This window comes from Gobius niger (assembly GCF_951799975.1).
Source record: "Gobius niger genome assembly, chromosome: 13".
NCBI lineage: Eukaryota > Metazoa > Chordata > Actinopteri > Gobiiformes > Gobiidae > Gobius > Gobius niger.
Genome location: NC_136864.1, coordinates 7359430 through 7377543, shown reverse-complemented (window position 1 = coordinate 7377543; position 18114 = coordinate 7359430). Strand labels below are relative to the sequence as shown.

The 18114-nt window shown below is 41.8% G+C and overlaps 1 protein-coding gene across 1 annotated transcript in view; it reads left to right on the top strand.

Annotated features, from left to right (window-relative positions):
* The first annotated feature begins 8579 nt into the window (after positions 1–8579).
* Positions 8580–18114, top strand: part of mppe1 (metallophosphoesterase 1) — a 37375-nt gene continuing 27840 nt past the window's right edge. Inside the window, exons 1-2 of the mRNA XM_079569827.1 lie at positions 8580–9271; positions 9351–9459. Coding sequence (XP_079425953.1) covers positions 9003–9271; positions 9351–9459 — 378 coding nt within the window. The 5' untranslated portion in view covers positions 8580–9002. The remainder of the gene's footprint in view (positions 9272–9350; positions 9460–18114) is intronic.

Here is an 18114-nt window from a genome sequence, read left to right as displayed (position 1 = left end):
TCATAAAGCTCGTCCACAGACCCTGCAGAGCTACACAACAGCCAATACACCTATATAATAAAACTTTCATCAACGCCTGGATCGGTGTATTGAGGCATTTAAAGGAACAGGCCACCTTTTATACATACTGAGATATGTTCTTACCTGAGCTTAGTCGAGTTGATGCGGAACTGTCTGGTGTTTGTGCGTGCGCTCAGCCACGCAAATGTTGCTAGCGTTTAGCCTCTCCCAGCAAAGATATAGCTCCAAACTGGGGTGAAGTTAGAAGCTACCAAGCGGTTCCATGTTTCCCTATTTAAACACAGAATCAGAATAGGTTTTATTGCCATTGTCAAGAACAGGCTCACAATAGGAATGTGGCTGAAAGTAGAAATCACAATAAAGCAAAGCACATACACAATTATACACAAGATTAGGATAATGCACATTACGGTGTTTGGTACAATAGGGAGGGTAGAGATAGAATCAGTGAGTGAGGCGGACAGAGGGAGGGGGTAGGTTGAGGCAGGTCATGTATCGTGTTTTGTAGGAGGCTCCTGGCCTTGGGAGTGTTGTGTCTAATCGTCATGGCGTGTCCTTGTGGGGGATGTTTACATTGCACAGAAGAGATAACTTTATCCTGGGCCGGGTCCCGGGGGCAGCGTCTCAGCAGAGATGCCCAGACTTCCTGATCCACACACACCTCCTCCAGCTGTTCTGGGGGGACCCCGAGGCGACACCAGGCCAGCTCGGAGACATAGTCCCACCAGCGTGTCCTGGGCTTTTCACAAGGCCTTGTCCCACTAGGACATGCCTGGAACACCTCCCGCGGGAGGCGACCAGGAGGCATCCGGAACAGATGCCCGAGCCACCTCAGCTGCTCCTTTCGACGTGAAGGAGCAGCAACTCTACTCCGAGCTCCTCCCGGGTAACTGAGCTCCTCACCTGATCTCGGAGGGTGCGCCCAGCCACCCTGCGAAGGAAACTCATTTCGGCCGCTTGTATTCGCGTCCTTTCGGTCATGACCCAAATCTCATGACCATAGGTGAGGGTGGGAACGTAGATCGATCGGTAAATCGAGAGCTTTGCCCCGACTCAGCTCCCTCTTCACCACGACAGACACCACTTCACCCCAGTTTGGAGCTACTCACCTTATTCCGCCCATTTTTGCCACTTTTTGCTTTGTCTCGGCACTTCCGTTGTACAGACACTTTTGGTCGAGCGCGAAGCCCATTTATTTAAATGGAGAACAAGGGAAAATATTCTCCGCTCAAATCTGATGTTTAGTCGTTTGATTTGTGTAAAATGTCCAATGTTCATTTTCACCAACATGTCGACACTGCAGCGTTTCTCTGCGCGGCCGAAAAGCGGCTTTCGCGTAGTAACTGATTTTATGTGGACTTCTCCAGTCCCATGTTAACAGATAGGAGAATGAATAAGAATATGCTGCTAATAACGTCTTTGGTCTTTTTGCGTGACTGAGCGCACACGTAAAGACCGGACAGGTACACATCAACTCGTCTAAGCTCAGGTAAGAACATATCTCAGTATGAAAAAACAGCGGCCTGTTCCTTTAAAGTAATATTATTTTCAAAACTCTAACCTCTTAACCCCCACCTTTCCCCAAATCTAAAACCTTCTCGACTGGAGTGCTCACCACTTATGGGCCTACAGCATATGCCTCATTTGAAAGCTAAGACCGCGTTGTTTCCACGTCGTCACTTTTAAGCTGAATTTTAAGCGTATTTAAACCTTGTGGTCGAGAACCTATTTCCAAAGCAACATCTCCATGGCGACACATTCACAGTGTGAGGGCCGTTTTTGGCATCACATTTGTCACTGAAGCATTATTTTAAGGAAATCTATTTGTCTTGTAACAGGAGCTGAGTCAGGCACATTTCGAGCACACCTGGCCCCAGAGCTGCAGAAAACTAAAGTTATTTTTTTACGTTTAGGTCCAGAGATTGAGATGTTACACACAGAGAAATCAATATAATGAATAGGTGTGCATTATTGTTGACAAATGATGCTTTAACCTCTTACCCTCCGCCTTAACCGAGCGCAGTTTCTCCAGTTCGGCTTTTACCCAAATCTAACAAGATCTCACCTGGCGCTTACAGCATATTGGCCAGAGTAACGCCTCAAAGCCAAGACATACAAACAAATCCTTTTCCTCGCATTGCTGCCTCGTTGTTGTCACTTTTTCACATTCTTTTTCATCTCATATTTGCCAGAGTTTGACACATTTTTTATTAATTTTTTTTGTCACATTTTGATTATTTTTTGTCACATTTTTATCATTTTTTTGTCTTTTTTTTTTTTGTGTCACATTTTTGTTATTTTTGTCACGTTTTTTTGTCACTTTTTTTTTTTTTATATTTTCATTTATTTTTTGTCACATTTTTTATTATTTTTTGTCACATTTTTTGTTTTTTTTTGTCACATTTTTTTTTTTTTTTTTACATTTTCATTTATTTTTTTGTCACTTTTTTTTGTCACATTTTTTTATTTTTTTTACATTTTCATTTATTTTCGTCACATTTTTTCTTATTTTTTGTCACTTTTTTTGTCACATTTTTATTTTATTTTTTTTACATTTTCATTTATTTTTTGTCACATCTTTTTTGGTCACTTTTTTTTTGTCACATTTTTTTTTGTCACATTTTTTTTTTGTCACATTTTTTATTATTTTGTCACATTTTTTTTGTCACATTTTTTTTTGTCACATTTTTATTATTTTTTGTCACTTTTTTTGTTTTTTTTGTCACATTTTTATTTTATTTTTTTACATTTTCATTTATTTTTTGTCACATTTTTTATTTGATTTTCTTTTTTTTTTACACTTTTTCCAATAAGCCTTTACATTTGGGTAAAACCAAACTGGAGAGAAAGTGCTCTGTTCAGGTGGGAGGTAAGAGGTTAAATGTCACTCAAAGCATAACATTTGGTACTAATTTTTTCTATGTTGTTACACATTTAAATGCCATTATATTACTGCTGTTAGTAAAGTGTAGCTCATAATCATTAAACTGTTTTGCGTCAGTGTTTTCCTACAAGGCCGAAAAATCCATTGCCCGGTGTTACTTTCATAAACGACCTCTAGAAGATAATTTCAGCTCCATTTGTTGAATATTACTTTTATCACTGAGCTGGTGGAGGTGTGAAGTGTAAAGTGTAAAGCTTAAAGCGGTGAAAGTCAGTCGGAGGCAGCTTTGTGCCGCGCATTTGGATAATGTGAAGAGAGGTCGTTTTGGAGGTTAAAGCAAAGCAGTTTGTGAAGAATCGCAGTCCATTTAACACATTTGCAATAAGCGGGAGAGCTTCCAACGAATAGAGGATTTTTGGAGGAAGTTTTGAGAATAGCCATGTGACCATTGGTTGTAGACGATACATGAGTCACAAAAAGCAACAATGTTATATCCATCTTGTGATCTAGCAGCGAGTTGATGGTTATATTACAGTGACAGAACTCTTCCTTAAAGCCACACCATAAATCAAACTGAAATAGCATTTATCTTATGACTATATTTTGTTTTCATGATTGAATAATACCTCATAAATGTGAAAGCCTTTGCTGTGAGCGGCTCAGCTCGCCAAAGACATGACTGTAACTTTACCAGGAGTGGGTACGTCTCCAGCCCGTCACCATGACGATGTCGACTAAAGTCAGCAGAATTTTAGATTTAAATAGGTTAGGTGCCCATCCAAATCCATTCTTTGATTACACACTGCTTAACCTCTTAACTCCCGCCTGAACCGAGAGGATCTTTTTCCTCACGTCATCAGATTTCTTTCCATCATTTTTTGTTGGGTATTCAACTCATTTTTGTAACTTTTTTTTCTTTTCTTTTTTCTTTTTTTGTCACATTTTTGTCTTTTATTTTTGTCTTTTTTTTGTCACATTTTTGTAATTTTTTTGTCACATTTTTGTCACATTTTTGTCACATTTTGTCACATTTTGGTCATTTTTTTCGTCAATTTTTTGTCCATTTCTTGTGACATTTTTGCCACTTTTTCATACATTTTTCATCACTCTTTTGTCAATGTTTTCTCACTTTTTTGTCACATTTCCATCATTGTTTTCGTCTCAGTTTTGTTGCTTTTTTCCAGAAGCTTTTGGATTGGGGTAAAGCCAAACTGGAGAAAATGTGCTCGGTTCAGGTGGGAGTTAAGGGGTTAAATGCTTCTGTGCTGAGCTGGTCATTAGGAGCATGTTTTGTACTGATGGCAACAGTATAGTCCAAAATGTTACACAGTGTGCCTTTAAATGTGTGAAACGTGCTTATTCTTAATTTATCTTTGCAGTGTATTTATTTTTATTATTGCCATGTGTTTGTTTGTTTGTTTAGACTTTATTGTCCCCGTAGCGAAATTTCTCCTCTGCATTTGACCCACCCTTCGATGCCGCTGGGGCGACCCATAAGGAGCAGTGGTCTCCAGTTCGGCTTTACCCGGATCTAAACGCTTCTCGACTGGAACTTACAGCCGATAGGCCAGTGTGACGCCTCATTTGAAAGCTAAGACTTATAAAACTGATGGATCTTTTTCCTTGCATTGTTGCTGTGTTGTCGTCACTTTGTTTAGGTGTTTTCCATCCATTTTTGTTGCTCTTATGTTGTTGTGTTTTCACATTTTTGTCACTTTTTATTTGCTCTCATGCTGCATTTTTGTTGCTCTTTCGTCACATTTTTGCTACTCTCTGTTGCTTTTTTGTTGAGTTTTATAATCGGTTAAGGTGGGGGTTAAGCGTTTAATTTTTTAGCGTATATTATAATATTTTATTGTCGCATGTGTGTGCTATTTTACCATTATATGTTATATATGAGTGCCATTATATGTTCAGAATTTCATCCATCCATCCATCCTCTTCCGCTTTATCCGGGGCCGGGTCGCGGGGGCAGCAGTCTCAGCAGAGATGCCCAAACCTCCCGATCCACACACACCTCCTCCAGCTGTTCTGGGGGGACCCCGAGGCGACACCAGGCCAGCTCGGAGACATAGTCCCACCAGCGTGTCCTGGGTCTTCCACGAGGCCTTGTCCCACTAGGACATGCCTGGAACACCTCCCGCGGGAGGCGACCAGGAGGCATCCGGAACAGATGCCCGAGCCACCTCAGCTGCTCCTTTTGACGTGAAGGAGCAGCGACTCTACTCCGAGCTCCTCCCGGGTAACTGAGCTCCTCACCCGATCTCGTAGGGCGCGCCCAGCCACCCTGCGAAGGAAACTCATTTCGGCCGCTTGTATTCGCGATCTTGTCCTTTCGGTCATTACCCAAATCTCATGACCATAGGTGAGGGTGGGAACGTAGATCGATCGGTAAATCGAGAGCTTTGCCCCGACTCAGCTCCCTCTTCACCACGACAGACCGATACAGCGACCGCATCACTGCTGACGCCGCACCGATCCGTCTATCGATCTCACGCTCCATCCGTTCCTCACTCGTGAACAAGATCCCGAGATACTTGAACTCCTCCATTTGAGGCAAGGACTCCCCACCGACCTGAAGAGGGGAAACCACCTTTTTCCGCTGGAGAACCATGGCCTCAGATTTGGAGGTGCTGATCCTCATCCCGGCTGCTACACACTCGGCAGCAAACCGCCCCAGAGTGTGTGTTCAGAATTTGATGAGTTTTATTTTAACATTTGTTTTTTTCTTTGTTTTTTAAGAATTATGTAGGCTAATGTTCCGATTTCTCACGGTGTGACCCGGGCGGGGGGGTCACGAACCCCTTTACTGTTATAATGGGGGTCGCGGCTCCAAAAGGTTGAGAACCACTGCATTAGAGCAAGAAACTTCCGGAGCCTGCCCCTGTTCCCTAACAGCTTCAGGAAGAAGGAGGCTACAATCAGTCCATTTTAATATAGCTGAATTCACACATGTGTCCCCACAGGCTAAAGTCGGGCTAAAGTCAGACTTTTTAGCAGAAAACCATTGTGAATTGTGCACATGACAGCCTAACAACTTGTCTCCTTGTCACCTGTCAAGTGTCCACTCCTTTACTGCCCCCTCGTGGTTGAACATCTGCACATTTCTCAAGATAAAATCAGCCAAAAGAAGCAGCATGGATCATTTTGTCGCCAAACTTTCCAGAAAATGCAGGTTCTTCGACTACGCCCATTTTACTCATCTTTTGCCAACTAAGTTTATAGCAAGTTTTCTATTGGCGTGTTTAGACGTGCTTTAGACGAAGAACATCCACAGTTCATGTTTTGTCATTTAAGACGGGCATATCAACCACTGAAATACTAGATTGTTGTATCGTCCTTGACTTCTCGCTTTCCTCGTTCAGTCTTCCACTTATTTCAATGGAGCAGCGCCAATGCGTCCCCACCCAAACGCGCATGAATCCAACGACTTGTCTTCCCTCTGTAATCGCGTTGGCACGCGCTCGCGTCTTCTCTTTCTCTCTCCCTCATTCCCCTTAAGTCAAATCTTGCCCCAGCGTTGACGCCGCAAATTTCTGGAGCACATCGGGTCAAATTCAGGACAAAAATCCCCTTTTGCAAGACAATCGTTCCCTCACACTGACCAGCACCACCGAGCCGCAAAAAGCAAAAGCGTGCGTGGAAGTCTGGGAGAAGGTAACCGTACGCTAAAGCCATATTTAGCCCGACTTTCTTGCCTCCTCGCTGGGATAGTCTGTCAGCAGTCTCGGGGTGATTGGATTTCGGTTCCTAATCATTTAATCTTGTTTGTAAGCGCATAGTTTCTGGCGCGTTTCCCACTGCGCTGCGTAAACTGGAGGCAAACGTCTGCGCTGTTTCCAAAACGTGCGTAATTATTGTTCTGAACACAGTAAATATGGATAATAAACTATAAGAAGTGATTTAATCCTTTCAGTCAAATCCCCGCTCTACAGGCATAAACACATGTCAGTTTAGGCGCGACACACAGGAAGTCGCGCTGTCGTCCTTTCAAAATAAGATTCAAGTTTGTTTAATATTGAAATAAAGAATAGAAAAAACGAGCTTCCATGGGAGCTACAAGCAACAATAACTATCTGTATTTTAATTATGTGTCATGTTTTACAGCAGCAACTGTTTTTATTGAGGGTCACATTACTACTACCTACTTACTACTAACTACTGTTAAGGTTTACACATTATTGTCCCCGTAGGGAAATCCTTTGATATCGCTGGAGCGACACATCAGGAGCAGGGACCCATTTCCAGATGTGGAGCCATAGTCAGAATCATCTGAAGGATGAACCTATTGTGCATGTTTAGGGTTGATGGGAAACCGGAGCACCCTGAGGAAACCCATCCAGACAGAGGAGACAAACATGCAAACTCCACTCAGGGAATCGAACCCAGGACCTTCTTGCTGTGAGGCAAGAATGCCAATGGCTCAGTCACTGTGGTCAGTGCAATGACATTTTAATTTGCATAAGTTGCAAAATGCAACTTTAACCCAGTCTCTACGCCTTTGTTTTGGCTCAGAACCTTAAAACCAGCTCTTTCCCACAACAAAAAAATAAATGAACGGCAGTTAGCGCAAGAGTTAGCGCAGCGGTTAGCGCAGCGGTTTGCGCAGCGGTTAGCGCACTTTCTGTGTGGAGTTTGCATGTTTTCCCCTGGCTAGGTTTAGTCCAGTTTCCCCTAACATTAAATGGCACAGACTGGTTGTCTTGCTTCCATCAGTCTACCCCAGGGCAGCTGTGGCTACATTAGTAGCATCACCTCAGAGTATGGAGTGACTGAATAATGACACTGTGGCGCTTTGAGAAACTTGTTAATACAGGCTTGAAAAAACGCATTCGGTCCCCGGGCCGTACTTTGGCCCCTGTTTTAAAGCTTAAAATTACATGACAGGCGATAGGGCTGAACGAGACAAAATGTAATATCTCGATATTCATGCGATATGATATAACTATGAGTCTGGTGAAAACCAAGCATTTTTTCAGAGAAAATGAAAACATAATACATTTATAACTTGCTTTTTTATTTCAATGTTTTGAATGTTTATATCTTGATATTAATACGATAATGATATATCTTTCGGCCCTAATAGGCGTGTAATAGACATGTAAAGTTCCTTTCAAAATATATTTTTCCCACTAGTTTTGAAGACCAGTTTTGGATGTGCAGCGTCTCTGAGGCCCCACTTTAGAAACCACAGGATTGACAGATTCATGACATTGCCCAGGCCTTGTAGCCCTGGAGTGGCCTGAACCACTGTCATCATTTAGTGCAGTTCTCAAACAGAAAGATGGTGAGTAATAAACACAAACAGATGGAATAGGCCGATTGAATATTGAAAATGTTTTACCTTTATTGTCTCTCTCCATAAGAAAAACAAAAGCTTCTTCAAGCAATAAGACTGGATTACCGGGGTCTGCAAACCTCTGAATATGAATAACCATTTCTTCGCTGATAATACAAAGTGCATTATTTCTGTGCTGTAAAGAGCCGTAGCTGTAAAACCAGATGTTGCAGATGTTTGTGACAGGCCAGTTACAACTATACAGAGTCCTATTCTTTGAACGTATTCCTTCATATTTGTGTTTGTTTATGTTGTCAACAAGCCCATCTGAAAATATTCCGAGTTTTATCTTGAAACCTCTCTGTCACCGGAAGCGCGCTGCGCATCGATCCGCATTGACGTCGCCAGAGCGCAGCAGCGGCAGCGATTGTGAAACGCTCTCTGTCTCTCTCTTCTATTTTTTTTCGCAGTTGCACATCCTCCTCTCCCCCCAAAACACCGAGCAGAGACTTGTCGCTTCCTCTTTTTCAACAACTCCACTTGCCTCGTTTGCTTTTATTTCATTTTCACGCGCGCGGACGCTTCTTCCCTTTCGCTCTCCTCCTCCGCCGCCGCCGCCGCCGCCGCGATGAGCATCCTCCGCTAAACCATTAACAACAAGAGGGGGAGAATAGAGGGGAGGATAGCGCGGAGGAGGAGGAGGAGGAGGAGGAGGCTGGCTGGTGGGAGAAAGAGGGGATTTTTTCTTTCAGAAGGGGGGAAGATGCCTGGATCGCCCCATCCTTGGCATCACCAGTCGCGGGCACCGACGCAGCCAGCATGCCGCGCTTTGGAGCCACATGGACGGTCGCCCTGCTGCTCGTCGCTGGCCTAGGGGGGACCTTTCTCTTCTGCGAGTACCTTATTTACTTCCCGACCATCTTCCAGTGCGCGTGGCCCGCCGTGAGCCATGGCCGCGCCGCCGGGGGGGACGACATGGACGGCCCCGCGGGAGGAGATCGCGCGTCCCGGGCGGTGCGAGCCATGGTGCTGTCGGATACCCACCTCCTTGGGGCCGTAGGCGGGCACTGGTTCGATAAACTACGGAGGTACACACAAAACAAGGGATAAAGTGCGCTCCCCTGTGTGAACACTTGCTGTAACTCGGTTGTTTGTGTTATTGTTTAGGGAATGGCAAATGGAGAGGGCTTTCCAGACCGCCTTGTGGCTTCTCAAACCGGAGATCGTGTTCATCCTCGGGGACATCTTCGACGAGGGCAAGTGGAGCTCGCAAAAGGTAATACAGATGTTTTTAAACAAAGAAAATCTGGGGGGTGGAAAAAAATCTTTGAGGGGAGGTGAATGCGTGGCTTTGTGTGAAAAATGTGGCGAGGACGAGGAGGAGAATCGAGGTGAAGAAATCTCCTCTCCCCCCCCCCCAGCACAAAAACAACACGATCCACGTACTCGCTCATACCTCTCCATCATTGCGCTGCAGCTGCTGTGCCATCGACGTGCACAAACAGCACTCCAGAACAAAGGGGACATCATGTAAAAAAGCTGTAGTTGTCAAACCAGAAAACACCTCATGCAGGGAGCAGCATCCCTTGTTTACAGAATCGACTTGTGGCACGTTTTTTCTTCTTCTTTTTTTTCTTCCTTCGACGATGGAGGGGGGGGGGGGGAAACTTCACAAGACAGAAAAAGCAGCACCTTGTATTTTGAGTGCACCATGTTGCCATACTGTGATCCCGGCTCCTGTATAGGTAAAGCCCCGGCATCACTTGGTATGCAGTGAGGGGTGTCATGCAAGACGTTCGGCGTGCAACACAGCAGACATTTAGTATTTAGTATTCTTCATGCAAAATGCAATGTACAAGAGCACTGGGAGCCCGTGCTGGGTTAGAACTCAGCCAATCCGCTGCCTCCGATCTTTGTTTACCAGTGGAGTGCTTTGTTGTCTTCGCCACAAGCTTTTGTGAAAGGACGTTTCTGCATTTTGACAGCAAACAAGGCAGTTACAACAATAGGAAGGCAGGTTTGGTGATGAACAAAGACACAGTTGATCCTGTTTCTGCCTCAGTTTAATGTTATGATTTGGTTTCGTTGCTCATTTATAGTGATTATATCTTCATTATGCCGAGGGATGGAGGCTGTTAAACGATGACAGTCTAATGTAGAGAAGATATAAGTATCGAATGCAGGTACTGAGAAGAAATATTGAATCTTTATATTCAAGTTTTGATGCCGTTTGTCAAAAAATAATAATAAAAGGAGTGAAACACAGGTTGAGAAAAATGGAAAAAAATGGGGGAAATTTGGGGAAAAAATTTGAAAAATGTTGGGGGGGAAATTGGAAAAAAAAAAGGGGAAAAAAGTGGGGGGGGAAATGGAAATTAAAATCTGGCAAATTGGAGAAAAACATGCAATAAGAAGGTTAAAAGAACAAACAAACAAAAAATTAAGGGGAAAAAATGGAAAAATAGAAGGGAAGTCACACCCAAAGTGCTTCAACACTCCATGATGATGGTGGTTAAGCTACACAGTTTCCCCTGGGGCAGACGGACAGATGCGAGGTCGCTCATATCTGTGCCAACGGTCCCTCCGACCACCGCCAACCACTCACACATAGGCACTGGGTGAAGTGTCTTACCCAATGACAAAACGACAGTCTGCAGGAGCCGGGATTCGAACCCCCGACCTTCCAATCAAGAGACGACCCGCTCTACCGTGATTCTATTCTAGTAGTGCGCCACTGTTGTCTGAATAGAATAGAATAGAATAGAATAGAATAGAATAGAATAGAATAGAAACACTTTATTGTCACTATGATGCAGATGCCTTTGTCTTGCTTACACATTCCTTGGAACGTGTTATTCCGCCTTTTTGTGGTTAAAGGAAGTTTCTTGGTTGTTTCACCTCAAACACATGATAATGACATGGGAGGAAACGTTATTGTTCTGTTTTATGGTTCTATGTGACAAATAAATTAGTATCGGTATCGTTAAAGTACTGGTTTGGATGTAAAGATTACCCAGCCCTATAGCCTTTACTTATCGTGGTTGTGTCTTCATTAGTGATGCTCTTTGTGTTTCTTTGTCACAAAATTAATGTAACCTCTTTCCAAATGACACTTTTCCATTTCAGGCACAAATTACTCGAACATTCGACGTGCAACTACAATATTTGACGTTGTCGCTGACAGTGGGTCGATGCTGATGCTTTCCCTGGTTCTTCGTGCAATTATTTGACGACATGTAGTGGTTTCAGTGATTTCCAGTGCTTTGCCAAACTAGTGGAACGTTTATGAAAACAGAAACAGAAACAGACAGAATATGAACACATGAACCACTTCTCCTTACAAAGAGTGGATGTTTTTGTACAAAAGGAAATATTTTTGAACAAAAGGAAATAGGGCGGAACTGAGACCATAAATAGAATAGATGGTATTCTACTTGTGGTCTCAGTCACGGTGCTATTTCCTCTTATGGACGTCATTTGACTTTTCAGATGATGTTATTTTTTGTGTCGGATTGATTTCCGTGAGTGATCAGGTCAGGTCACAAATGCATCAGCCTCTCATTGTTAGTGAAAATATCAGTGTCACAAGAGGCCACAATATATATCGCAAAATCAGAGAGATTTAAACATCTGCTTTAAACAAGCACATTTTCTTCTATTCGACTTTACCCAAAACTAAAAGCTCAAAATGGGCGACAAAAACGGGACGTAAATGAGGATGGAAACTACGTTCAAAACATTAAAATCTAAAAAAGCAAAGATATAAACGATATAGATTTTCATCAATAAAACTGCACTCTTTATTGTTTTGTTTTTATTTTTCTGAAAAAGACTTGGTTTTCACCGAACTCATAGTTTTATCGTATCATATCGATATCGAGAGATCTGGCATGAATATCGAGGTATCCATATCGTTCAGCCCTAATGGAAACGCAGCAAAAAAAGCATAAAAAAGCCACAAAAATGCAGCAAAAACGTGACAATGATGCAACAAAAATGCACCAACCAGAAAACCAGGCAAATTCCGGTACATTTACAGAGATGTTGATTAATGTGCAGTGTCCCTGTCAAATAAATAAATAGAAAAAAAATAACAGGTGACGAAAAATGATGAAAAAGCAATAAAAATGTAACAAAAAGAGGACAAAAATGTGACAACATGGATGACAAAAATGCAGCAAAACCTGTGACAAAAACGATGAAGAGGAACAAAAAGAGCAGCAAAAACGTGATAAAAATGCAGCAAAACAGGCGACAAAAAATTCTGAAAAAGCAACAAAAATGCAACAATAAAGAGACAAGAACGTGACAAAATGGATGACAAAAAAACTGCAAAACAGCCGACAAAAAAGTGACACAAAAGGCACCAAAAATAAGATTTAAAAAAAAAATTAAATCAGTTTTGTAGGCCTTAGCTTTCAAATGAAGCGTTACACTGGCCTATTGGCTGTGAGCTCCAGTCGAGAAGCTTTCAGATTTGGGTAAAGCTGAACTGGAGAGAATGTGCTTGGTTAAAGCGGGGGTGAAGAGGTTATAAAAACGAGCAGAAGTCGAGTTTTCGTCATTTTTATCCTTGTTTTGGTCGTGATTTTGCACATTTTAAGTCTCGCTCTGTCACAGTTCGATGAAAAACAAATGAGTTTTGTTTGACGCTCCGCTGACGTCCTGTTTCCATCGACAGTTTTCTACAAAGGCCTTAAGAGGACGGGGAAGTTGTGTTTATATGTCACTGCATTTCAGGGAACTCTGGTGCTGATGTGACTGAGGTGTTGTCATAGTGACTGTTCTGACCAATCCCGGCGCAGACTCAGCGTGATTGGACGGTTCGGGGCAATGGGGTAACATGAGTTGATTCTTCGCACATTTTACATGGGAACAAAAGTGTGAGGAGGATGAACTTACTCACGCACGAAACACAACCGGGGAGAAACAAAGGATGTGCTGATGTCGCCTTCAGGCTTCAGGAGTTATTTAAGCCCACGTGAACAGAGTTTAACCTCTTAACCCCCGCCTTAACCCAGGACAGTTTATCCACTTCTTACAGCCTATAGGCCAGTGCCTCATTTGAAAGCTAAGACCAGCAAAACTGATGTAAATGGATCTTTTTCCTTGCGTTGTTGCCGTGTTGTTTACACTTTTTTGTGGCTTTTTGGTGAGTTTTCATCCTCATTTTGTCACTATTTTGTTCCTCTTTTAGAGCTTTTTTGTTGAGTTTTCATCCTCTTTTTTGTCACATTTTTGTTCTTCTTTTGTGGCTTTTTTGTTGAGTTTTCATCCTTGTTTTTGTCACATTTTTGTTCTTCTTTTGTGGCTTTTTTGTTGAGTTTTCATCCTTGTTTTTGTCACTATTTTGTCGCTTTTTTGTTGCTTTTTTACGTCTTTTGTTGAGTTTTCATCCATGTTTTTGTCACATTTTTGTCGCTTTTCTGTCACTCTCTTGCGGCTTTTTTGTTGCATTTTCATCCCTCTTTTCATCACATTTTCTTGTGTTTTCATCCTCGTTTTTGTCACATTTTTGTTCCTCTCTTACGGCTTTTTTGTTGCATTTTCATCCTCGTTTTTGTCACATTTTTGTTGTTCTTTTGTGGCTTTTTTGTTGAGTTTTCATCCTTGTTTTCATCACATTTTCTTGTGTTTTCATCCTCGTTTTTGTCACATTTTTGTTCCTCTTTTATGCCTTTTTTGTTGCGTTTTCATCACATGTTTGTCACTTTCATTGCTTTTTTGTCATATTTTTGTGGCTTTTTTGCTGCATTTTCATCCTGGTTTCGTCTTGTCTTGATTTGTCTTGATTATGACAAACTGGGGAAAATCTGCTCGTTTTAGGCGGTTTTGAAAGTCTGATTAATGTTTCACTTGTGACATAAATCATGAGAAACAAAACAGGAAATAAGTCGAGAACTGTATAACTGTAAACACACATATAAAGACATTGTTGCGAAGAAATAAAGGCATAGACCTGATTATTTATTTAAACTACTAACACTTTGCATCTCATTAATAAGCACTGAACCTGCAGTTTGGAGAATTGAGATGCTGCAAATGTGTTCGGAAGTTATGAGTTGGAAACACAAATAACATTTTCATTTAGTGGATTCCTCTTTCATTGTTTGTCATTAAAGACCCCTGAAGCGGTGGTTGGCTGTGGCTGTGTGGGCACTGTCCTCTGGGTGCCCGGATGGAGGTGTGGTGCTTCTGCTGCACCTCCGCGGGGTGTCCAGTGGTGGTGCCCTGTGGCTGTGGCTGATGTACCGCTCCCGGTGCAGACGGCTCCTCTGATGGCATTTCCTTACCTGGTTCATCTGTACCCAGCCTCAGCACTACGTCCATTATCTCATCGTGTATGGGTGTGTGTGTGGCTGCGTGTGTGTGTGTGGCTATGGGGAGGGGGGTGGGGAGAGCAGTGTTGTCTGTTTGGAAGAGTGGGTGGTTGGGTGGGCGGGAACTGCTTTTAATCTGTAAAGCACTTTGTGTTACAACTCTGTATGAAAAGCGCTTTATAAATAAAGTTTTGATTTGATTTGATTTTGAATATAATATTACTCAAGTAGATATATTTATATTGATATACAAGGGTCAAACTGCAAAATGATTCATATAAAGTGACACTGATTCTTGTATTTTTGCTCTAGTCTGTGTGTGATGAAGCTGCTCCACTCGACAATCACTGTCCTGATTAAATGTAGCGATGAAACCGGTGATTATAATTTCCATTATAGTTGTTATTGTTGCAAGTAAAAAGCGAACATCACAAACAAGATTTTTAGTGAAATATTCTGAAAGAATGCGGAAAGAAGCATAGTGTGAAACTAATGGTAATCAGTGTTGGAGAGTAACTATATGTGTTTAGAATACTCACTTTGAGTAGCTGTTTCTTTCCAATTATCAAGGGAATACATCACAGTACTCAGTCATTACATTTTAGCTCCATATTGGACATTATTAAAGCAGAACAAAGTAACTTGTTTACCTTTTTAAATCCTTCCCGTAGTCCCTCTTGGGGTAATATAAGGGTTAATGGGATGATTGGGGGTCTTTCATCTCCCTCGGTGCCTCTGGCCAGAAAACCACACTTGCAACTTTCCCCAATACACACTAATGGAATCAGGAAGAAGACGCTAACAGGCTAACGGGCAAAGCTAACTACGGGCTAGCACCACTCAAACAGTATTTACAGCCAGGTTTGAGTGGAAAAAAAAGATCTCCCTTGTGTAATTGGATGTACAATATCCCTCTGTCCCTTTGTCTTTTCTGTCAGCGTAGTATTTACTCTCACAGACAATTAATGAGTAAAAAAAAAACGCAACATGCTACAACACCTGCAGTGGCGCTCATCACCTCTATGGGCATGAGTTACTTAGTTCTGCTTTAAGAACCTTAAATAATTACGTTTTTTTCCTCCTAAACTAAAATAAGGATTTAAACGCCTTATGCCGCAGTTCACACAAACACTGCCTTTTATTCAGTCTTTTCATCCATGACTTCATCTTACTCTCATTCTTCCACATTTGGACCAGAGTAATGGATTATAATGGGTTATTAGAGTCTGTATGATGCATGGTAATACTTAGCACAGCTGTTGACGGGTGTGACAGTGCAGTTGGGCGACATGTCAGCCTCCAGCACATGTCTCCGTCTGACAGGGATCTTCCTCAATCTTCACTGACAACACTGGAAAAATATCTTTCATTTCAAACCTACAACGCCAAGGTCCACCATATAAGATGTTTGACCTTCCAAGTACCAGATGTACTTATTATAAAGTGTTGCCGCTTTTTTGTTGCCTTTTTGATGCTTTTTTGTTGTTGATGAAGTTTTTAGATTTAGGTAAAGGGTAAGAGGTTAAAGCGCATATAACAGCTTTGAATACTTTTTTATAATAGATGACATCTGTTAATCTGTAATAATTATCATTTTATTTCAGCAAAGTAGTAAATTAATGAAGAAATGTTGGGGAGATGTTATTTTTATTAGATTTTTGAAGTTAATGACAGGAAGTGACATGGATGGAGGTAACGTTTCACAGCAATATGAGATACAGACGGCACCTCTGGAATCACCCATATATGGTCATGTTTGAAAACAGTTAAAGGAATAGGCCACTGTTTTTACATACTGAGATATGTTCTTACCTTAGCTTTGACGAGTTCTTTAGGGCCTGTCTGATCTTCCCCCGTGCCTTCAGTCATGTAAACACAGCGCAGACGGCGTTAGCATTTAGCCTCTCCTCCTCTCCTCTATAGCTCCAAAACAGGTCAAGATAGAAGCTACCAAGCTCTTCCACGTTTTCCCTATTTAAATATGGTTACGTGAAGTGTTCCACTACAAAGTATAATTACACAAAATTAAACAATGTGGATTTTCTAAGCGGATAAAAGGGGGAACTATATTGTAAGGCGTAATAATACCAGGAGTAATTTGGCATCCGCACAGTAAAGTGAAGATTACTGCGCGGATTTCGAATTACTCCTGGTATTATTACGCCTTACAATATAGTTCCCCCTTTTATCCGCTTAGAAAATCCACATTGCTTAATTTTGGGTATTTATACTTTGTAGTGGAGCACTTCACGTAGCCATATTTAAGGCAAGGCAACTTTATTTATACCGCGCGTTTCGTACACAAGGCAACTCAACTAAATAGGGAAAACGTGGAAGAGCTTGGTAGCTTCTATCTTGACCTGTTTTGGAGCTATAGTGGAGAGAGGGAGAGGCTAAATGCTAACGCCGTCTGCGCTGTGTTTACATGATTGAAGGCACGGGTGAAGATCAGACAGGTCCTAAAGAACTCGTCAAAGCTAAGGTAAGAACATATCTCAGTATGTAAAAACGGTGGCCTATTCCTTTAAGGGGGAAAACCATTTTGAAAAAATCTAATCTTTCTTTAATTATTCAAAAACTACTTTAACAAATGCTGAATTATGAATGTAGTTTCCCACTAAATAAAGATACAAAGACATGGAAAGGAACAAAGTGGTTCAACAGCCCAAAAAAACAACGAGAATGCTAACATGATGCTACATGTTAGCATCGGGCTAATGCTAGCGGTTAGCTAACGCTAGCTACAACTGCCATTTTTTCACTTCTCCTGAACAATCTGCTGTGAGAAAATATCCATATGGACCCGATTTACACTTGACTTTATTTGCATGTGATAAATAAGTTCATATTCCACCAGAAAATGGCTAAAAACAGTGGAAAATTGCATTCCCAAAAGTCCAAGGCCACGCCCCCTTCTATGACGAGATGCCGTCTGTATCTATAACACGGTCGGCACAGCAACAAAATGTTGTCCTCCATCTATGTCACTTCCTGTCAGCGTCAACTATAAAGAAAGCTGGGGACAATCCTGAGCTAATCTAATGTGTCACTTTAACAGAGTCATAAATAAGCCGATTATGTACCTTAACTGGGTGTACACTATGTCTTGATCCGAAAAACACCATTAAAAAGCGTGAATGAAACTATCTCTCAGAACGTGAAAGGCTGGAGATGCAGATAACCCTGAGTAAAAAAATAAACTCTTCATTTTAAGTTGTGCAATAACAAATATCAAGGCAAAGGGATGTAAAGCAGATGTAAAAGCCTGGATGAAGCATTGGGCCTTTTCTTTCATAAGTGCATCACAAATCTTACAGCGCCGATTAAGTGCTACGGAAATCATGCATTCATGTCATTCTCCCTGCCATAAAAGCGCGTAAATTTGCTCATTTCGTGACATGTATTCCAAATTAGTCGCTTTCTTGAGCTTAATAAATGCCTTTGGAAACTAATTAGCGGCGAATATGGGAGACAGACTAATTAAAGGACGCACTGGGGAGCCGCAAACAATATTAAAAAAACACTATTGTTCAATCAACAGTCTCTTATGTGCAGCCAGCGGGCCCGCACATGCACAATTCAATGTAGTGATGAAGAGTGTCCCTGTTGGG